This window comes from Balaenoptera acutorostrata, chromosome 7 (assembly GCF_949987535.1).
Source record: "Balaenoptera acutorostrata chromosome 7, mBalAcu1.1, whole genome shotgun sequence".
Lineage (NCBI taxonomy): Eukaryota > Metazoa > Chordata > Mammalia > Artiodactyla > Balaenopteridae > Balaenoptera > Balaenoptera acutorostrata.
Window position 1 is genome coordinate 37,675,917 of NC_080070.1, and position 18,855 is coordinate 37,694,771.

Below are 18,855 nucleotides of genomic sequence, written 5' to 3' on the forward strand. Positions count from 1 at the left end.
AGCAAGCTCAGACGCGCAAGCGCGTGGCTCACGGCGCGTCTCCGTGGCCTCACCACAGCGCCTGCGCACAGGATCCCCGGAGCGGCGGGGAGAGGAGAGGAGCAGTCGGGCCTGGCGCTCCTACCGCCTCAGCAACTCCAGCTTGCAAGCTCCGCCTCCTTTAGCTGCTCGCCTTCCCAAACAAGCGGGTGCGTCCCTGGCGCTCTCCGTCCATTGGCCCTTGGCCTTTTCCGTTTCCGCCCAGCCCTCCAGAGTCCACCAATCAGCTTGTGCGTTTGGGTAAGTGGCCACCTCCTAGGCCGTCGCTCCAGGTCCTCTGCCTCCTCCCGCTGCTGCCTCCGCTGCTGCCTCCTCCTTCCCCACCTCCTCCGTCAGGCGGGTGGCTGCGGGGGCCTGAGGGGCGGCGGCGGCGGCGGCGGCAGCGATATGGAGCCGGGGGCCGGCGGCCGAAGCGCTGCTCGCGGGCACGGGGCCAGGCCCCCGAGCATTCCGCCGCCCAGGGAGCAGGAGCGGAAGCTGGAGCAGGAGAAGCTCTCCGGGGTGGTAAAGAGCGTCCACCGGCGGCTCCGCAAGAAGTACCGGGAAGGTAAACAGCGAGCTGAGCGGGGGGAAGGGGAGGCCTCGTCGCCCCCAGCCCCTTGTCAACCGTTCCCCTCCCCCCAAGGGGCCACCATTACTACTTGAAGGAGCTGCACGTCAGCCCCTGCTAGGGCCGCTCTCCCAGGTCCGGACGCCCCCTTCTCGGTCGAGTACTCGGTTGGCGTCAGGCGTGCTCCTCCCGCCCCCTTTTCTTCGAGGGCCCTTCAGGAGAGTTCCAGGCCTGTGGAGGAGCCGAGTGCCCACCTCCCCCATCCCCTGTCCCCAGCCGGGGTGCTGAGATTGTTGTCACCACACACACAAGCACGTAGATCCTCACACAGGAGGTGGAGGTCGCTCGCTGCGAGAGACATGAAGCTAAAACACGAAGGCAGGTAGAATCCATTCGAGAAAGACGAACTGAAAGAAGCCCGAGTTACCCTTCGCTGCCTCGCGCCTGATCAGCCTGTTTGATTTGCTGCCCCGTCATGACCCCCTTCTAGTACCTAATTCCTGCGGCTTTAGCCCGGGCCGGAGCTTCCTCGCATTGGCTTCCAGGGCTGCGAAGTCAGCAGGCCTTAGAGCTGACTAGACTTCAACTTGTTAAAAGGGGGAGGGGTTCCATCCTTGCCACCCCCCCCCCCCATTCTTCAAATGCTGCATCTTAGGGTTTACTTAGGCGGGAGAGGAAGAGATGTGGGGCAGGTTCTCAAAATACTGTTTAGATTTGACTAATCCGTAACTACCAAGCCTCCTCAGGATACAGATCCCGGTGAAGCCGACCGTCGCTGGGAACCCTTCTTATGGAAGGTCTTGAGCAAAGCAAGAAGCCATAGTAGCTTTTGCTTGGGCCTGAGGAAGGTTTATAGTTGGGATCTACAGTTATCCTTGGTATTTTAAAATATAAGCTCTTTTACAGAGCTATTTTATAAGAAACTAACAGTGAAAATTCCCAGTGTTTTCATGTGCTCAGGAGACATTTCTTCTAAAGATCAAAACGAGGGATAACTTTCTTCTTCTGTCTTTAGCTTAATTGCAAACAAAAGTCGGCAGTCTTATACTTAGTTAAGTTAGGATTAGAAGCAAAATTATGACAGTGAAGGAACAGATAGGTAAGATCATGTTACTTTCGAGTTACAAACACTTTTCAATTACTCTGGAAGATTAAAACTAAGTGTCTTTTGTTGTCTTGAGTGTAGGTGATGTGTTTCATTTTTCAAACTTTAAATTCAGAGTTTTTTCCCCTTGGCAACTCAAGCCTCGATTTTTTAAATAGCTGCTTAAATAGTCGTTCTCAAAGCTAACCTATAGTTATTGTTTAATAGGTAGCAATAGAAAGAGGCTTATCGGGCATACTGAGATGTTGAAATTTGTTTTTTAAAAGAATGCTTTAAACCCCAACCCACAATTTATTCAATAAAATGAGTAGTTACCATAGCAATCGTTGCATCATTCTTGATATTCAGAGAGTGCACTTATATAATGGCATTCAGTGTAGGTTCTTGTGTTGTTTGGAGAAATGAGCAAATAAACGGACACACTTTATCATGCTATTTTGTATAAACTTAAGCAAGTACATCTTTTTAAAGAAAAATGGGTAACATATAATTCAATTTCCATTTTTACCTTTTTATAATTATTATTCATTATTAACTTATTCATAAATGAATAGATTCCACTTAATATACTACTAATGTGTCATCATGTCTTCAAGAGCTGTTTATATTTGCTTAGTTCTCACATGTTGAAACATGTCTTTAAGCCTGAATATTAACCAAGGGAACACTTGTTTATAATGAGAATTAGTATTTGGAAGTTATGAGAGCTAGAATAGATACATGTAGTGCATAAGTGAATGATCTAGTGTGCTTTAGGACAAGTAAAGCCCTGGCAGTCTGTAAACATATGAATGAGACTGTTCTTTAGGCGTTTTAATGCCCTGAATTCCACCAATGATCTAGACTTCTCTAGGCTTTACTCTAATGATATACAAAGCCCCATCAGTGAACTAGCAAAGTAAAAGATCCTTAAGAGCATGCCCTTTCTACCTTTATTTCTGACCTGTAGGTCAAATCTTAGTTGTGATTTGACAAAAATCCATGAAAAAGCCATCTGTGAAAAAGTCTGATGATGCACATAATAATACCAAAGAAGTAATTTTTAGTGCTTTCCTTTGAGGTCTTAGTATCGTTATAATATCATTTGCAAAGTCATCTCTGGTTATAAAATAATAATATAAATGGTGCTTAGGTTCTAGGTCAGGTTACAAAGGCCTATTTGATCAGTAACATGCCTGCACTGTAACACCAATAACTATGGAAACTTTACTCCTTTTATAACAATATTCCTATCAGAAAATGCAGTGAAAATTCCAGCTTAGAATCTTGGAATGTTAAACTAGAAGGAACTTCAGCATTTATCAGTGATTCCCAAACATGGATAAACAGTAGACTCATATGGGTGCCTTTTAGAAAATTACTCCATTCCACCTCAGATGTACAGTTTCAGAATCCCTATCAATGGTGCTTGGAAATTGGTCAGCCAGATTTTGGACTGATAATCTAAACTACTTCCTTCCTTTTTACACATGAGTGAGCTGCATCCTTAAAATAGTAAAATAACTTGCTTGAAGTTTGGATAGTTTATCATTAGCACAGAACATATTTTATGGGAATAATGTGTTTTTCTTTCCAATTCAAAGCCTAATGGTGTCTCCAAATGTTGTTGGAGTGGGAGGAAAAATGGGAAGCAGGAAGTAGCCCTAGAATTTGTGTTGGGTAAGAGGATGTAAACTGACGGGAATGGGGCAATCCCTGGGATAGGTATGGTTCGCTGAGTTAGGGCTATGTGAGGTGTGGGTTTCTTAGGGAGTTATGGCAAAGAAGGAAATAAGTTGGGGTAGAATAAAGAAGGAGGCAAAACATTCACTGGATAGTAAAGACAGGAGTGAGACCTGGATAATGAGTGTAGGGTTGGATAATATAGTTTTCCCTTTTCTTATCTCTGGTAGTGGAATTGAACATGAAGCAGGAATAAGACTGAAAATAAGATTTTTCTGATGTGGTAAAAAAAGGTTTCTCTCCATCATTCCCAGTCCATTTGTCCAAACTGATGCTTGTTGTGGCAGTGAGCAGGCTTGGGGTAGGGGGTAGTGGATAGGATTGTAAAGACTAGCAGGTAAGTTTAATGCACTCTTTTACCACTTTTCCCCTCTCTGCTCCATTTTACTGCCTGTCCTGTGTCACCACTTAGAGATCCTTTCCCTATTTGTATAAGAGTAAAGTGAGAACTGGAGATAAACGTCAGTGTTCCAGGCAGTGCTGATATCTGAAGTAGTTACCAGAAGGAAATGGTAGGGAAATGTTTAGCAATGGTGATGAGAAGGGGTGTTTCTGGTATCAGCCATTTATAGATAAGGGACAGTCTTTTAGACTGAGTTTATAGAAATGGAAATATGCTTGTAGATGTAGGTGTTTTCTGTCTTTGCTGTACAGAATTTTCAAAATAATGGCCTTGATATAAGCCAAAAATATTTTAAAATATATCATAGGATTGGAAACAGCTTTTAAATAAGAAACAGCTAGTTTTTCTTTCCAAACAGGGAGTTTGGAACAGGGAGTCATTGTTTAATCAAATCTGCCTGATAAGTACATATCTAATTGAGAACTGAAGTAGAGCCGTGTGTATTTTCAGTTGACTTTGTATGATTCTTTCCATAATCCTAGTCACATAATCTTATTCCTGTAATGATTGTTATTATGCTTGGCATCTCTTTTTAAATTGAAAGTATCCGTGTAAAAACTACAAGAAAATGTAAAGGCTACAGCTGTTAGGAATAAAAGTATGATCCCCATTCCATTTAGTTTTGATTTTTTAACTTATCTTGTGAATGTCTTTACTTTAGCAATTTTCATCAACTTAATTAAGTCTCTGAATTTACTTATTCTATATGCCAAAACAGGTTAAACAAGTTTGTCACATAAACCCGTGTAGGTTATCAATCAGACAAAAATAAAAATGCACGTTAACCTGTTAACAGTGATATTCTCAAAGTCATGGTTTAATGGGAGATCTTTATTATACTTTTCTACATTTAAAAAAGTCAATCTTATTAGTAGCAATGATAATATTATAAAAGTAGTTAGAGTAAGTAAGACAGATTACTGATACTGAAACAGAAAAGGAGAACACAGTAGGTTGGTTCTGTAGACTAAGTCTGGAAAACACTGTGTTACAAAGGTTAACAGCTGTGAGCAGCATTTTAAGAGTCAACTACTAAATAGCCTAGTTTAGATGTTTAATTCTTATTTATTATTGAAATTATTCTTCCTTGTTTGAGACAAAGGGTGAGCTAGAATAGCAGTTTAGGATAAGCTGAAAAATACATTTGTGATTGAGTTTTCTTTAGCATACATCTAAAACGAGAATTGTAGGGGGTAAGGAAAAAACCTTTGAATTAGAAATAATTTTAAACTAAAACCAAAAGGTCTAAAAATGAAAGAATAAATGTATCGTTAGAGTTTTTCCTGAAACAAAGTTTTGAAATTGTTTTTAAAATTAGGATAACAGACTATGTGTTTTTAATTGAAATTTTCTAATTTTTTTTCCTTCGGTGGCTTTCAAAACTGTTTCAAAATACAGACCAACTCCATGACCCCAAGACACTTTTCACAGGTTCTCCTTGTTTTACTTTTTTATCAAGTGAAGTTTTACTCTTTTTTCCTTACGTGGTCTTTTCTGATTCTGATATAGAATCTGAAAGTGCTGTTTTTTGTGGTAGAATCTTTGCTCAATCAACAAAATAGGTGAAAAATGTCCACAGAAATGCTTGTTAACTTTGCCCTAGGAGAGTTTGAACTGCCATTCTAGCAGGGGAAAAAAAATGAAAAGAGTTTAATAATTAGTAACACTAAAAGATAAAGGGAACATTGATAAACAGTCAGCTCAGTGAGGTACACATAGTATATTAACTATTTGATTTTGTTATTTCTAGTCATCTTTGTATCTTTTTAGGAATTTTTTGTATTTCAAAAGATACGGTAAAACTAAAAAGTATTGGTATAGATCCTTTTATTGTTTTGTGGGAAAAAATATAACAACAAATACAGTGGATATTAGCCTTGATTCCACATCAGTATCATCTCTGGAACTTTGTGGAACACAGGCATCTGTATTATTTAAAAGCTCCATAGATTATACAGTGGACAAAAGGGTTGAGGAACACCTAGCTAAAGTACTATAGATTGGAGTAGGAAGGAATCTAGAAGAAAGTAGATCAGCTAGGAGACTCTTACACTAATCTATTTTTTAAAGGTGAATAATAGCATAAATAACAGTGGTGATCATGAAAATAGAGAAAGATAAGTCAAATAGTCAAACATAAGTCAAAGTCAGAGTGAGCAGTTTTAGTGAAAGTAAAGGGGAAAAGAGTCAATGATGATGCCAAGATTTCTTGCCTTGAAAAATATAAATAGCCATTTCCATCCAGTTTGGAAATGTCTGTGTTGAGGTGGGAGCAGGGAGAAAAGAGTAGACAGGCAGGTTGGCTTGTCATAGGGATAGTGGTAATGATTTAGTTTGGAAGGTATCCCTTGGAAGTGAAGGATTGGAAACTCTCTCTTGAAGTTGCAGCTTTGAGGGCAGATGAATGACCCAGTGGAGTGATGATAATGTATAACTGAGGACAGATCCTTGGAAGATACCAGTAGTGTCCAATTTTACATAAGTACTGCCCATTCTACCATATGCTCCCATGGCACAATTGCCTTGCTTTTATCATAATTATCACTTACCAGTTCACTTGTCTTTCTCACTGAATTTAGTTACTTGAGTAGGACTCTGCCTTTTATCTTTGTATCCCTAGTACCTAGCATCTTGCCTTGTAGATTTAAGGCACACACACACAAAAGAAAAGCTGATATACATATTTCCTTATAGTTTGAGTCTAATCTTTTTGTATTCAGAACTTTTACATTTTAACTTTGGATACAAATTTTTTGTAATGAATTTATGGTCATATCTTTTTAAGTGAGTATATTAGATTAACCTTTTGAAAATGGTCCAAATTATCATTATGAGTATCATTCCATTTTTTTATTAAAAAAACTGTAAATAGTGGCAAATATAGATAAAAAAAGTTTTTGTTTTCAGAAAATGAGAACTAATAAGGATATTGTGTGTGGTGTAATGTGTCTTTGTGTGTGTTGGTATTAAGATGATAATTTTGTGTATGTGTATATATATTATATACTCTAACTTCACACACAAAATTTTGCAACCCCAATATCAATTGCCTAAATTTTGGAGGTGAAATTTGTACTAGCTGTAAAATCCAAACATCTGAGAACCACTGATCTAAACTGTACTAATTTATTGTGCTTTAAGTGTAGATATATTGATGCTCATTGCAAGGGTTATTTTAGAACCCCATGCCTTTAGAGAGACATCTGAGTATCCCCTATTCTCATTTATACAGAAATTGCTCTACTTATATAGAAATTCCTGTTCCCATTTATATAAAAATTTAAGTCCCAGAAGTTTCTCCATAAGTCCTTTGCTTACACTAAACAAGAGATCTGTGTGGTGGTACACATTTCGGTAAAGTTGTTTCACAGGGGAATAACAGATACTGATGCCATTGATTCTAACTTTTCTTGATTCTTTTCTATCTCTTGTACAGGATGTGTTCAAAGTTTTACATTTCAATTAACTGTTTTTATCATAAATATGTTTATAATAAGAGAGTGCTCCATGCACAGAAGATGCACCAGGGGCCAAACTGTGTTTATAAATGTGAACTGTTATCTATGCAGTGTTTTGTTTTTTAATTAAATTTGACTCTTCAGTTTGCCCCAAGTCTCAATTGCTCTGTGTATTATTTCACCAGACTTTTGAGTTTACAGTCTTGCCATAGACCCATGGCTTTAAGCCATGGCTGCACAGTGGATTCATTTGGGGAGCAGTGAAATAAACGAGCAGTTCCCACTTCAGACCAATTAAATGAAACTTCTAGGTGATTCCAGTGTGCAGCCAGAGTTGAAATCACTGCCAGAAATCTGACAAATAATGCAGTTGCAGAGACTAAATAACTGCATTTGACTGACAAAAGACCATTTGTTTGTGGCTAGTAGAGTCAGTGTACTTTGCTTTAGTGCAAAGCTTTGCTCATATCCATGAAAGTTCATAAATTAAAAACTCATAAAGAGAGGCAAGGTGGTATAGCGGTTATGAGTGTGGACTTTGGCCCTTGACTGCCAGGTTTGATGTGTACCCTTGAGAAGGTTACTTAATCTCTCTATACTTCAATTTCCTTATCTGTAAAGTAAAATATCTGCCTCAATGGGTTGGTATTAGAATTAAATGAATTAATATTTGTAAAGTACTTAAAACAGTATCTGGTACATAGGAAGCATTACTTGTGTTAAATACATAATTTTAAAAATAAAAGGTGTATTTGTAGCTACCACCTGGATGCATTAAGGGCATTGAAGATTGAATGGTTTCTGGAATTTCTATCTAGACTGTTCTATAGTGTCTTTCTTCTTCAGTATTAGGATGGTTGTAGTGTTTTTTCTTTTCTTTTCTTTTTTTTCTTGACCCCCTTTGCTTTTTGTATTTCTAACTTTTTATGTGAAAGGTCCAACCTTTTTAGCATATTAGAATACTAGGTTTTTCCCCTTATCAGAGAAATGACTAGTCGCAACACGTTAGGTGTAAGATGCAGGTTTGCAGGTGGTTCGTTTGTTTGATTCTCAGGAGCTGCTTCAACAGCAAACATCTTGGATGTTTTTGTCCCACCTCTATGTGTGTCACTATATCAGATGCTCAAGAATACTGAGAAAGCTGGTCTGTGTGTGGTTTAACTATGTTCGTGAGACAATCTTGTCCTGATCACTTTATTTTAATGTCTTGGAATGGCTGCTGAACTTGTTTCCACTTGGTCATGAGTTTCTCTGCTTACTTCATATTAGAGAAAATGACCTTTAAATGTTCTTTGAACTTGAATTTGGTAATCTGGTCATCTATTTGGTAATACACCTAAGTAAAAGTGAAAATTTTCTGAATTTCTAAAAGTTTAAGACTTGTTTGTGATACTCAAGGTAACTCCTTGTTTTTGTTTTCAGAGTATTTGATGACCCTCAAATTTAATGAAATATAGTTTTTATTTTGTAACTTATGCTGTGTTCACAGCACGTCATATTTTAAAATGAAATTTATTGAGGTACGGTTTATATACAATAAACTACACACAGTTAAAGTATATAATTCACTGGGTTTGGCAGATGTATACACCCTATACATCTTTTACCACAATCAAGACACAGAACATTTCTGTTGCCCCCCAAATTTCCTCGTGCTCCTTTGCGTCATTCTCTCACTCTACTCTTGGTCCCACTGATCTCTTGTCCCTGTAGATATGTTTTCATATTTTAGAATTTTATATACATGGAATCATGTGATACCTTCTCCATTGCATTGTACGCCATTTAAGGACCACAATAGTGCAATGTTAATCTTTGGTATCGTGACTCACAAGGCTAAACTGACAAGAATGACATGCTATTCTTATCTTAAATTGGCCTCAGATTTACACTTGCTAAATGTCTTATCTTCTGTGCTTTATATTCTGTCTTTTTATACTGAGAATTAGAATAGAGTTATTGAAAAAATAATATTATTTCTAATGTACTTCTAAACATCAAACAGTCCCAGCATGTAAAAATGCATGAACCTTAGCACCTCTTATTCATTTTATTCATTTACAAGTAATTTTTTATCTATGTAATGTGTTACCAATAATTTCTTCTTAATCTTATAGATTTTCCAAAAAGACCCATGTACTATAATCAAAGAATTTAATAGATGTGATTGCATTTCCACTTGCAAGTTTGTTTTTTTTTTGTGACAATAATGTGAAGTGAAAAAAAAATGATAAATTAGCTTAAAACAGTGGAGAGTCTTCAGAAAATTGACTTTGAACCTATTGGTTTCCTAAACGTCTTGTAACTAATATTTTGAGAACACTGTTTGAAGTATTCAAATTTGACTGCTTATTCATCACTATTATCTACTGACAGTTATGAACTGTAATTTGAATTTTACTCTAGCAACTGTTTAATTTGTAATTTTTGGTGTTTCTTATAATTTTTGAGCACGGTGAAAATTTAAATATTTTCTCCCCCATTATTGGGGCACCATGATTAACTTCTATAGCTTATATAAGTTATAAATCAAAAGTAGTCTTTGCCTTTCAATTTATACTTTCTAATGGAAAAAATCACACCTGGTTTTAATAGAAAACTCTCTATATAAACAAGTGACAGAGTACTATAAGGATGGCAAATGCATATAGGGGGTAATTGTAAGATGATCAAATGGGAGGCAGGTAAATCCTCTTGAAGAATATGGGAATTCAGTTATGTTTTGAAGGAAAGAAATTTGCTATACCAGATGGCATTAGAGAGGTTAATTCAAAAAGGAAGAATAGTATCCATTCTAAAGAGACAGTTTAGAGATTCCATTGGTTCACCTGAGTTTGGACCTGTAATACAGCTGTTCTTGAGCAACAATAAATAACTCCTTAACTTATTATACTTGGTTCTTACAAAGACAGCTGCAGTCAAAGTAATAATATCTTAACTAATCACAAAATTCTTAAAAATGGAACTCTTTTTTTTTAACAGCTCTATGATGTATTTATTTTATAACTGGAAGTTTGTGCCCTTTGACCCCCTTCACCTATTTTGCCCACTCCCCTACCCTCTGCCTTTGGCAACTACCAGTCTGTTCTCTGTATCTATGAGCTTGCTGTTTGGTTTTCCTTTTTGCCTTCTTAGATTTCATAGAACTTTGTCTTTTTAATCAACTAATGAATGTGCTATTTTTTCCTAGTTATTGTCTTTTCATAGGAAGTAACTTATATTTATTCTTCAGTTGTTGCATATGTTTGTGAAGGTGAGTTTAGTCAATAATTATGGTATTATCCTGACAGTAGGACCATGCTTCAGAATAATTTGGTTCATCCGATTTCCATACTGAATTTGGTTTGGCAACTTTAAGTTGACATCACTTGTGTTTTGAATTATTAATTAATTTTTTAATTAGTGTTTTAAAAAATTTAAATGTAAAGAGAATATAATGAATAGAAGCCATGTTAATGTGAACTTCATTCTAGAATTTTATGAGACCATCAGGTGACTTTATCTTTAAGACCTGGAAGAGCTTTAAGTTGATCTTAAAACGATGTATTTGAACAAATGAATACTGATTTCTTCTCTAGATTTATTATTTTAGTCTGACTATAAAATGTTTATTAACTATTAATTTCAAGTTAGGCTGCAGGACATATATATATTTAATTGTGCTTTCTAAATATAATTTTTTAATTACCCAGATTTCTCTGTGTTAGGGCAAAGTCAAATGTATGCATTAATTAGAGGTTTTCCTCTCCTTCTCTCCATTCCCTTCTCATCCCTTCCCCCCTCCCCCCTTTTCTCTCTCTCTCTCTTTTTAACTAAGATACATTCGTATTTTTATAGGATGCCTGTAAGAAATAAGTAAGAAAATAGATTATTAATCACAATGATTTTGAGTCATCACAAATACCAATATATAAAAATCATTATAAAGCTAATTATTAATTCATTGAGACCTCCGATTGATTGAACTTTAATACTTAAGCATTTCTTGTTCTGTTGAGTAGATTTTTGATGCAGACCTCAGGAAGTTCTTAGTTCTTGATTTACCTTTCGATAATGAAAAAGTATTTCCTTTTAAATAAGACAATCTTTTAAATATTGGGTGACCTAATAACTAAAAGATAACAACAACCAAAAAATCCTCAGAATTGAGTTTTAACATATTTTTTTGCATATGCAGTTTGACCAAGTTAGCAGCAGAGTTTTGAATTTGTATACTGGGCACTGGTGAACTTTAACTTTTTCTGACTTTTAGAACCCAAATCATAAATTATTTTGAAAATACAGTGATTAAAAGGTAAATAGCATTATTTTGAATACTGTAAAAACAAATAATGGGCTGTTATGAAAAAAACCTGAATTTTCCCATTCTGTTTTTAATAAATTTATTTATTTTAAAAATAACCTTTCAAGGGTATTCTGGAAAGTGGAATTTCTGAAGGCTAACTATATTTTTTGTTCAACTTTGTAACCACCAGACATGTAACATAGTATATACCTAGTAGTTGGGGTTTGATACTTTTTGTTGAATAAATACATGATTTAAAAGTTCTGGGTCCAGAGTGGTTTACATGGACCATAGTGAATATGTCAGGTTCATATCTCTATTAGAGCAGATACCACATTTTAATACATCTTCTCCCCTTCCTTTGATGCCAGTGCTTGCTCGTTAACTTTATTATTCTCTGTAGTGTTTGACCTAGAGTATTTTTTCAGCAAATCTGTTGAAGGAATGAAAAGTATGTACAATTGCATTTAGTTTCAATTGCATATTAAGTGTACTGACTTTATTAATCACATTAATCTCAGTATCAGCATATTTAGAGAGTCTGGAGACTCTTAAATGTTAGTGAAAACATTAAATTGAAGTTTGCAATCAGTTTGATAGGCTTACAGACAAAATGTGAATCCTTTCTCAAAACTTTAGTAGAGCAGATAGTAAGCCTTAAAACTACATAAAAAATTGAAGTATTTAAAGAGAATTTAGTTAAATTTGGTTTAGAATTTAGTTTAATTCTAAATTTGGTTTAGAATTTAGTTAAATAGTTAAAATAGTTAAAGAGAATTTTGAGTGTGAGAAACTAGAGGTCATCTAAAAAGCTGAAGGGCAGTAGGTTTCCATATATATATAAACTCATCTTTGTATCTCATAACTAGTAGAATAATTCTAGAGTAAATTGAGTTTCACAGTATACATGTCATAGTAAGGACTCTGAGAATTTATAGTAGATGCCTTTGGCGGCTCACATAGCATACCATTGGTCCTGGGGTGTGGTGGACAAACACTGTGAGCCCAGAGGCACTCGGCCCCGAAAGAGTCCCATTTTAAATGTGTGTTGCTTTCTTTTCTACTTTTCACCTTTTTCCAACACTGATGGAGCCCACTGAGGGCATCCTCTTTTTCAGTGCCTAAGTATAGACTAGAGGTACAGGTTGTTAACAACCTTCAGTTAACGGGGGATAGTAACTGATAGATAAATGGTCCAGCCTCCCATCCTTTCGGTATACAATTCCAGAGGCTTTCTGTATGCTTTTGTGTTGCCCACAGCAGCAGCCTCAATAATGCACCCTTGTATTAGCATTTTCTCCTCCCTTAACTTGTTCTCCCACTCCCTCACTCCTGTTTCATAGGGTTCCCTCCTAAATAGACTACTTGAACCCAGGTCCTTGTCTTAAGTTGTTCCTTCTGTAGAATCTAAACTAAGAAGTCTTAAAAAAAGGAAATCTGTTTAAGTATGTTAAACATAGCTTTTCCCAAACGTATTTTTTTTTAATTTTATTGCATTTTAATTTATTTTATTTATTTATTTTTATATTTATTTTTGGCTGTGTTGGGTCTTCGTTTCTGTGCGAGGGCTTTCTCTAGTTGCGGCGAGCGGGGGCCACTCTTCATCACGGTGCGCGGGCCTCTCACTATCGCGGCCTCTCTTGTTGCGGAGCACAGGCTCCAGACGCGTAGGCTCAATAGTTGTGGCTCACGGGCCTAGTTGCTCCGCGGCATGTGGGATCTTCCCAGACCAGGGCTCGAACCCGTGTCCCCTGCATTGGCAGGCAGATTCTCAGCCACTGCACCACCAGGGAAGCCCTTCCCAAATGTATTTGATCATAGAACTTTTGTTTGAATGACTTCTATTACCAGAAAATATAGTAAATTTATGTATTTATAATATGTACATTACATAAGACAGTGAAACTTACATATTCAAACAATGGACCTTTTAGAGTTGACAATATCCATCTCAAAAAAAAGATAAAGCACCTTTAAAATAATACTGTACCTTAATGAATCATTTGACATCAAGTCTGATGAGTAAAGTCAGGAATAGTCTTATGAACATCATAGGTTTATTAAAGTATCATTAATCAAAATATTTGTTTCAAAGACTTTACTTCCTGTAGTCCTACTTAGATACTTGATAAATAACTACATCTGAAAGATGTTACCAAAACTGAGGGGTTTTTCTTTGAGAATGTAGAAAAATTTGTTTGCCTGCTTGTTTTCAGTGGACAGTTATTGCCAACCTGCTGTATAACAAATTGAGAGCCCTGTCACTACACAAATATTAGTGATTAATGAAAATATTATTGTATAAGAACATAACCATGAAAAAAGAGAAAGCTTTTCATCCTTTTGGGGTTTAAAGTCAATATTCAGACCAGGGCTGAGACTGATACATATTCATCTTAACTGAGCAATGTGTGTGTGAGGGCATGTTTGTACCCTTATTGCTCTTTCTGGTATTGGTCAAACTAGAAGGCTAATAGTTTGGTTTTCAACTCAGTACGTGCTGGGCTAAGTGCTTAAAATAACCAGTAAAGTTTTTCAAATTTTGAATAGATAAGTATTGTTAACTTTGAACTATTATAATTCCTTTTCTGTTAAAAAAAACCCAACTCTTAAATACTGGAATCTAATTGTCTCACCTGGGGAAAGAACTTGACTATAATTACCATCCCCAAATTTGGTTGTTGTGTTTATGTTTTTAAGTTTATTCTGTCACTAAACAATTGCCTATATTTGAACATGTGGCAAGAGAACCTAAATTATGTCTAAGAACATTGATTGAAGCCAACTTGATAATTTTTGTTTACTCTTTTACCTTTACAATTATGTAAATGTTATTTATTTGGCTGTGGCATATTCATACCTTTCTTTATCAGAACTCACATTGATTTTTCAAATTAAATATGATGACTGATCTAATTTAAAAAGAAAAAAGGTAGTAGCTGGAAGTAATGCTGTGGCCAGATAATGTAGTCAGCTTATAATTTTTATTCATCTTATAAAGACTCAAAACTTTGGAGAGGTTTCCAAGGTAATTTCTCTAGCAACGTTTTTGCACTAGGATTATAATTTTTTAAGTGTATGCCTACAGCAAGTCCAAGTGTATCAATACACAGCCATTTGACTTGCATGCTAATTTATGTTGCCGTCTCACCTATCAACCCCTTTTAATATAGAAAACTGATAAATTTGTAGAGATCCAAGAAAATAACATACAAGAAGAAGGATTAAGTGGCTTCTCTGTTGCTGCAAGGTCATATTGCCCAATGGTAGCAGGACAATTAATGTTTGAATGCCCAGCCATACTTGTCCCCTACCAGGATGTTTTTGGTTTATAAATTGATAACTTGTATATGTCTACTTATATTTATTAGTTTTATTCAGCTTCACAAATCCATCTGTTTAAAATGGTAAAATTTATTTGGTTATCAAATCATCATGGTTAAAATGATGAATCTATTTGCATAAAGGAACTTCGAAAATTATGAAGTTTAAACTTCATGGAATTTTACTTCATGAGTTTGCTTTTATTCATCTTTAAATAATTGTAGATTATGCTGAAGCTTTTAAGAGCCTGACGTATTTTAAGTCAACTTAATTTATTTTTTTCCTTGTTTTTAGTGGGAGATTTTGATAAGATCTGGCGAGAACATTGTGAGGATGAGGAAACACTTTGTGAATATGCTGTTGCAATGAAAAATTTGGCAGATAATCATTGGGCAAAAACTTGTGAGGGCGAAGGTCGTATTGAATGGTGTTGTAGGTGAGTGTTTTTATGAACTAACATTTTTGGTTTCTAATGTATTATTTAAATTCTTAAGTCTAAATTATGCCGTATATGATTCATTGTACCAAAATAGAAATGTTAAAACAGATGATGTCTTTTAAATAGCTTCTCCCCATTGCCTCACTTTCTCTCTGTTTATTTCATTCACCTTTTTTTAATCAAAATGTTTTTCTTCGATATAACTTAAATTTCTTTGTTTCAACTTTTTAAACGTATAACTTTAAATACATTTAATATGTTTAATTAATTAAGCATTGGTACATTTAAAATATGAGATTTAGCACTTGACTCATCATTAATAAGTTATAGTATAGAAATTTCTTTAGACAATTATATTTGGATTCAAGTAAAAATGAATACTTTCAATTCTTTAAAGCTGAAAACATCTTAAAAGTTTCCAAATCCTGAATTTTTATATGTGATTCAGGGTATTCCAGCACTTATATTGACTTTGGATAATGTTTATTTTCTCATAGCAGAGCTTCTAATTTTAAAAACATCTGAAAATGGAATACTGCTGATCATTTCTCTCAAGTGGTAAAATAATAAGAATGAATTTGTATATTGACTGAATTTAAAAATCACTTCCCAGAAAACAAAACATTATCTTTCTGCTTGGACAATAAGTTTATGGTAACTTTAGGTTTATATTTCATTTCAATTATTTTTTATTCAAAGTTTCTGTTTTGATTTCACTTAAAAGTTATGTAATAGTGCCTATTTCATTTATTCAACAAATAATCCAGAGAAAAATATGTATTTTACTTCATTCTTTTATTTATTCATTTAATAAATAAATTTAAATGATTGTCTACTGTGTACCAGTCACATCATAGGCACTGTGAGTATAGCACTCAACCAAACAGATAAAATCCTTGCTCTCACTGAACTTACATGCTAGTGAGGGTTAGAAGCAAGAAACAATACATAAGTCAAATATACACTAGGTCAGATAATGGTAAGTGCTGTGAGAAAAATAAAGCAAGGAGAAATAAAACAATTTAAAATAGGGTAGACAGAGAAGGCCTCACTAAAGTGATGTGTAAAAGACATGAAGGAAGTAAGAGAGCAAGCCTTAACAAGTCCAGAGGCCTTGAGACAGGAGCTTGCTGGCATGTTTCAGAAACAGCAAGGAGACCAGTGTGGCTAGAACAGAATGAGAAGGGGAGAGTGATAGAAAATAAGATAACAAACAGCTAGATTTTGTAGGATCTTGTGGACCATGGTAAAGACATTGGCCTTTATTCTGCATGAGATGCGAAGTCATTAAGTGTTCTAAGAAGAAGAAGTAACAGGATCTTATTAATCTTTTGAAATGTGTCAGTGATTTTTAAGAACTAATTGTAGTGTTAAGGTAGACTATAGAAAAGGCAAGGATGTTAGTAAGGAAACCAGTTAGGAAGCTGCTACAGTAATCAAGGCACAAAGTTATAGTGAAACAGTTCTCTTGGAGAAGGAGAGAGTGAATGGACAGACGGTGTGGTAGGATTAATGCTCAAATGAGTATAATGACTTAAGAGAGGAGCAGGGGAGATGGTGATGTATACATGGTGGTGATTATGATGATATGTAAGAAGTGAGCTGAAAATGTGAGGTAGGTGAGGAACAGTGAACAGATTGTTATTATCAATGGATTGTGGAGCCAGAGAATTGTGGAGTTGAACTAAAGGAAGGAGCCAGAATAATAAGAAATGAGATGCTTGGGATTAAAATGTTTGGTTTTTTTTTTTTTTTTTTTTTTTTGCTTTTTCTAGAGGAGAAATGGTTATAAATGTGACTATTCTACAAAGTATACATTTCTCCTTCAAGCTAAGAAACGCAAATTGAGGCATACTACTGAGCCAAATATTTCCCTTGTGATACAAAGTAATAATGTAATCCAATCAGGAAGTCAGTACCATTGCTATTTAAGACCAGCATTCTTTGCTCTTAGCAGCACTGCTTTTAAATTAGTATTCCAATACATCAGGCAAGCTCTCAGACTTTATTTCAAATACCACTTTGATATGTGGTATTCTCATAGGAGCATTTGCTTGTACCTTCCACTTGAATAATGAATATGCCTCACACTTCACTCTTCTTTCTTTTTCCTCAGATTTGTGTTTTTATCAATAGTTTTTGTATCTACATGTGTTCTGAAAGAGGTCATTTTTAGGTCAAACTGCTGAAAAAGAACATTAATAAGAATTTAGGTCAAACTGCTGAAAAAGAACAGTGGCAAAATATGGTTAAAAGATTTTACTATGGAAAGTAATCCCAAGAGAAGTTTTATAGTGTCTTTACTTTAAACTTAAAACTAGGTTGGGAAAAAAGGCTTCAAAGCAATATTGAATTTTGAAATGAGTTATCTGTAGTTCTAACTTGGGTTATATGTATTTCCTTTCCCTGTTGACAGTTCTAAGAGAGCAGTGTCACTCTGAAAAGCTAAAATCAGCTTTAAAAGGGGTTTGACAAAAGTTCGCTTTCAGTAGTTATACTAAAAACTTTAGAGGAATTTGATGTGTGAAATAAGTCTTACTGACATTACCTTGCTGAGATTTTGTTGACTGTTTAGCTTGAAGAATTATACATAAGATATCCTTCTAAAAATTAGTAAAATTATATTTGTAATATGAAGTATTTAAATTAGAAACAAAACACAATATAAAGTTATAGTTGTATGTTTAATAAAAGAATTTGCCTTTTCTAACTCTCCACACAGAGGAACATATAAACACACCATTTCGTGAACCATTTGAAAGTAAATTGCAGATGACATGACATTTCATCTCCATCTCCTACATAACCACAATACTATAAACACACTAAGATGATTAACAGTAATTTCCTAAAATATCTAGTGCATAAAATTCAGATTTTTGTTATTGTCCCCATAACATACTTTATAATTTTTTTCTCCTAAATCAAGGCTTGTGCTTTGGTGGTTAAATTTTTTAGGTTATTGTTTTTGTTTTCCCTAACATTGTTTTTAGAGAAATGTCAGTTGATTTGTAAAATATACCACATTCTGTATTTTGTGATTGTTGGTTTGAGGTGATTAGTAGCATTGTTCAAATATTCTATATATCCTTACTGATTTTTCTTTTTGGCCTTCTATCAGTTACCAAAAGAGATGTTTCCAAGATATCATTTTACTTAATTTTTCTATAATAATTTGGCTCTTCTTTAAAGATTTCATTTTTCTATTGAAGTTCTCCATATTTTCATCTATTCAGTTAATATTTTTCTCTATTAAAAAAATTTATAATAGTTATTTTAAGTCCTTGTCAGCTTATTCCAACATAAAATTAATCTGTGGTTCTGTTTCTTTTGGCTGTTTTTTCTTTTGGTTATGGATCATTTTTTTCTGCTGCATTGTTATGTCTGGTAATTTTAAAAAATACACTGGGTTGGCCAAAAAAGTTTGTTTGGGTTTTTCCATAACAGCTTACAGAAAAACCCGAACGAACTTTTTGGCCAACCCATATATTCTGGCATTATGTTTAGAAGAGACTGGGGTAAATATTATT

The 18,855-nt window shown here is 35.2% G+C and overlaps 1 protein-coding gene across 1 annotated transcript in view; it reads left to right on the top strand.

Annotated features, from left to right (window-relative positions):
* The first annotated feature begins 265 nt into the window (after positions 1-265).
* Positions 266-18,855, top strand: part of BMT2 (base methyltransferase of 25S rRNA 2 homolog) — an 81,685-nt gene continuing 63,095 nt past the window's right edge. Inside the window, exons 1-2 of the mRNA XM_007195103.3 lie at positions 266-586; positions 15,181-15,322. Coding sequence (XP_007195165.1) covers positions 427-586; positions 15,181-15,322 — 302 coding nt within the window. The 5' untranslated portion in view covers positions 266-426. The remainder of the gene's footprint in view (positions 587-15,180; positions 15,323-18,855) is intronic.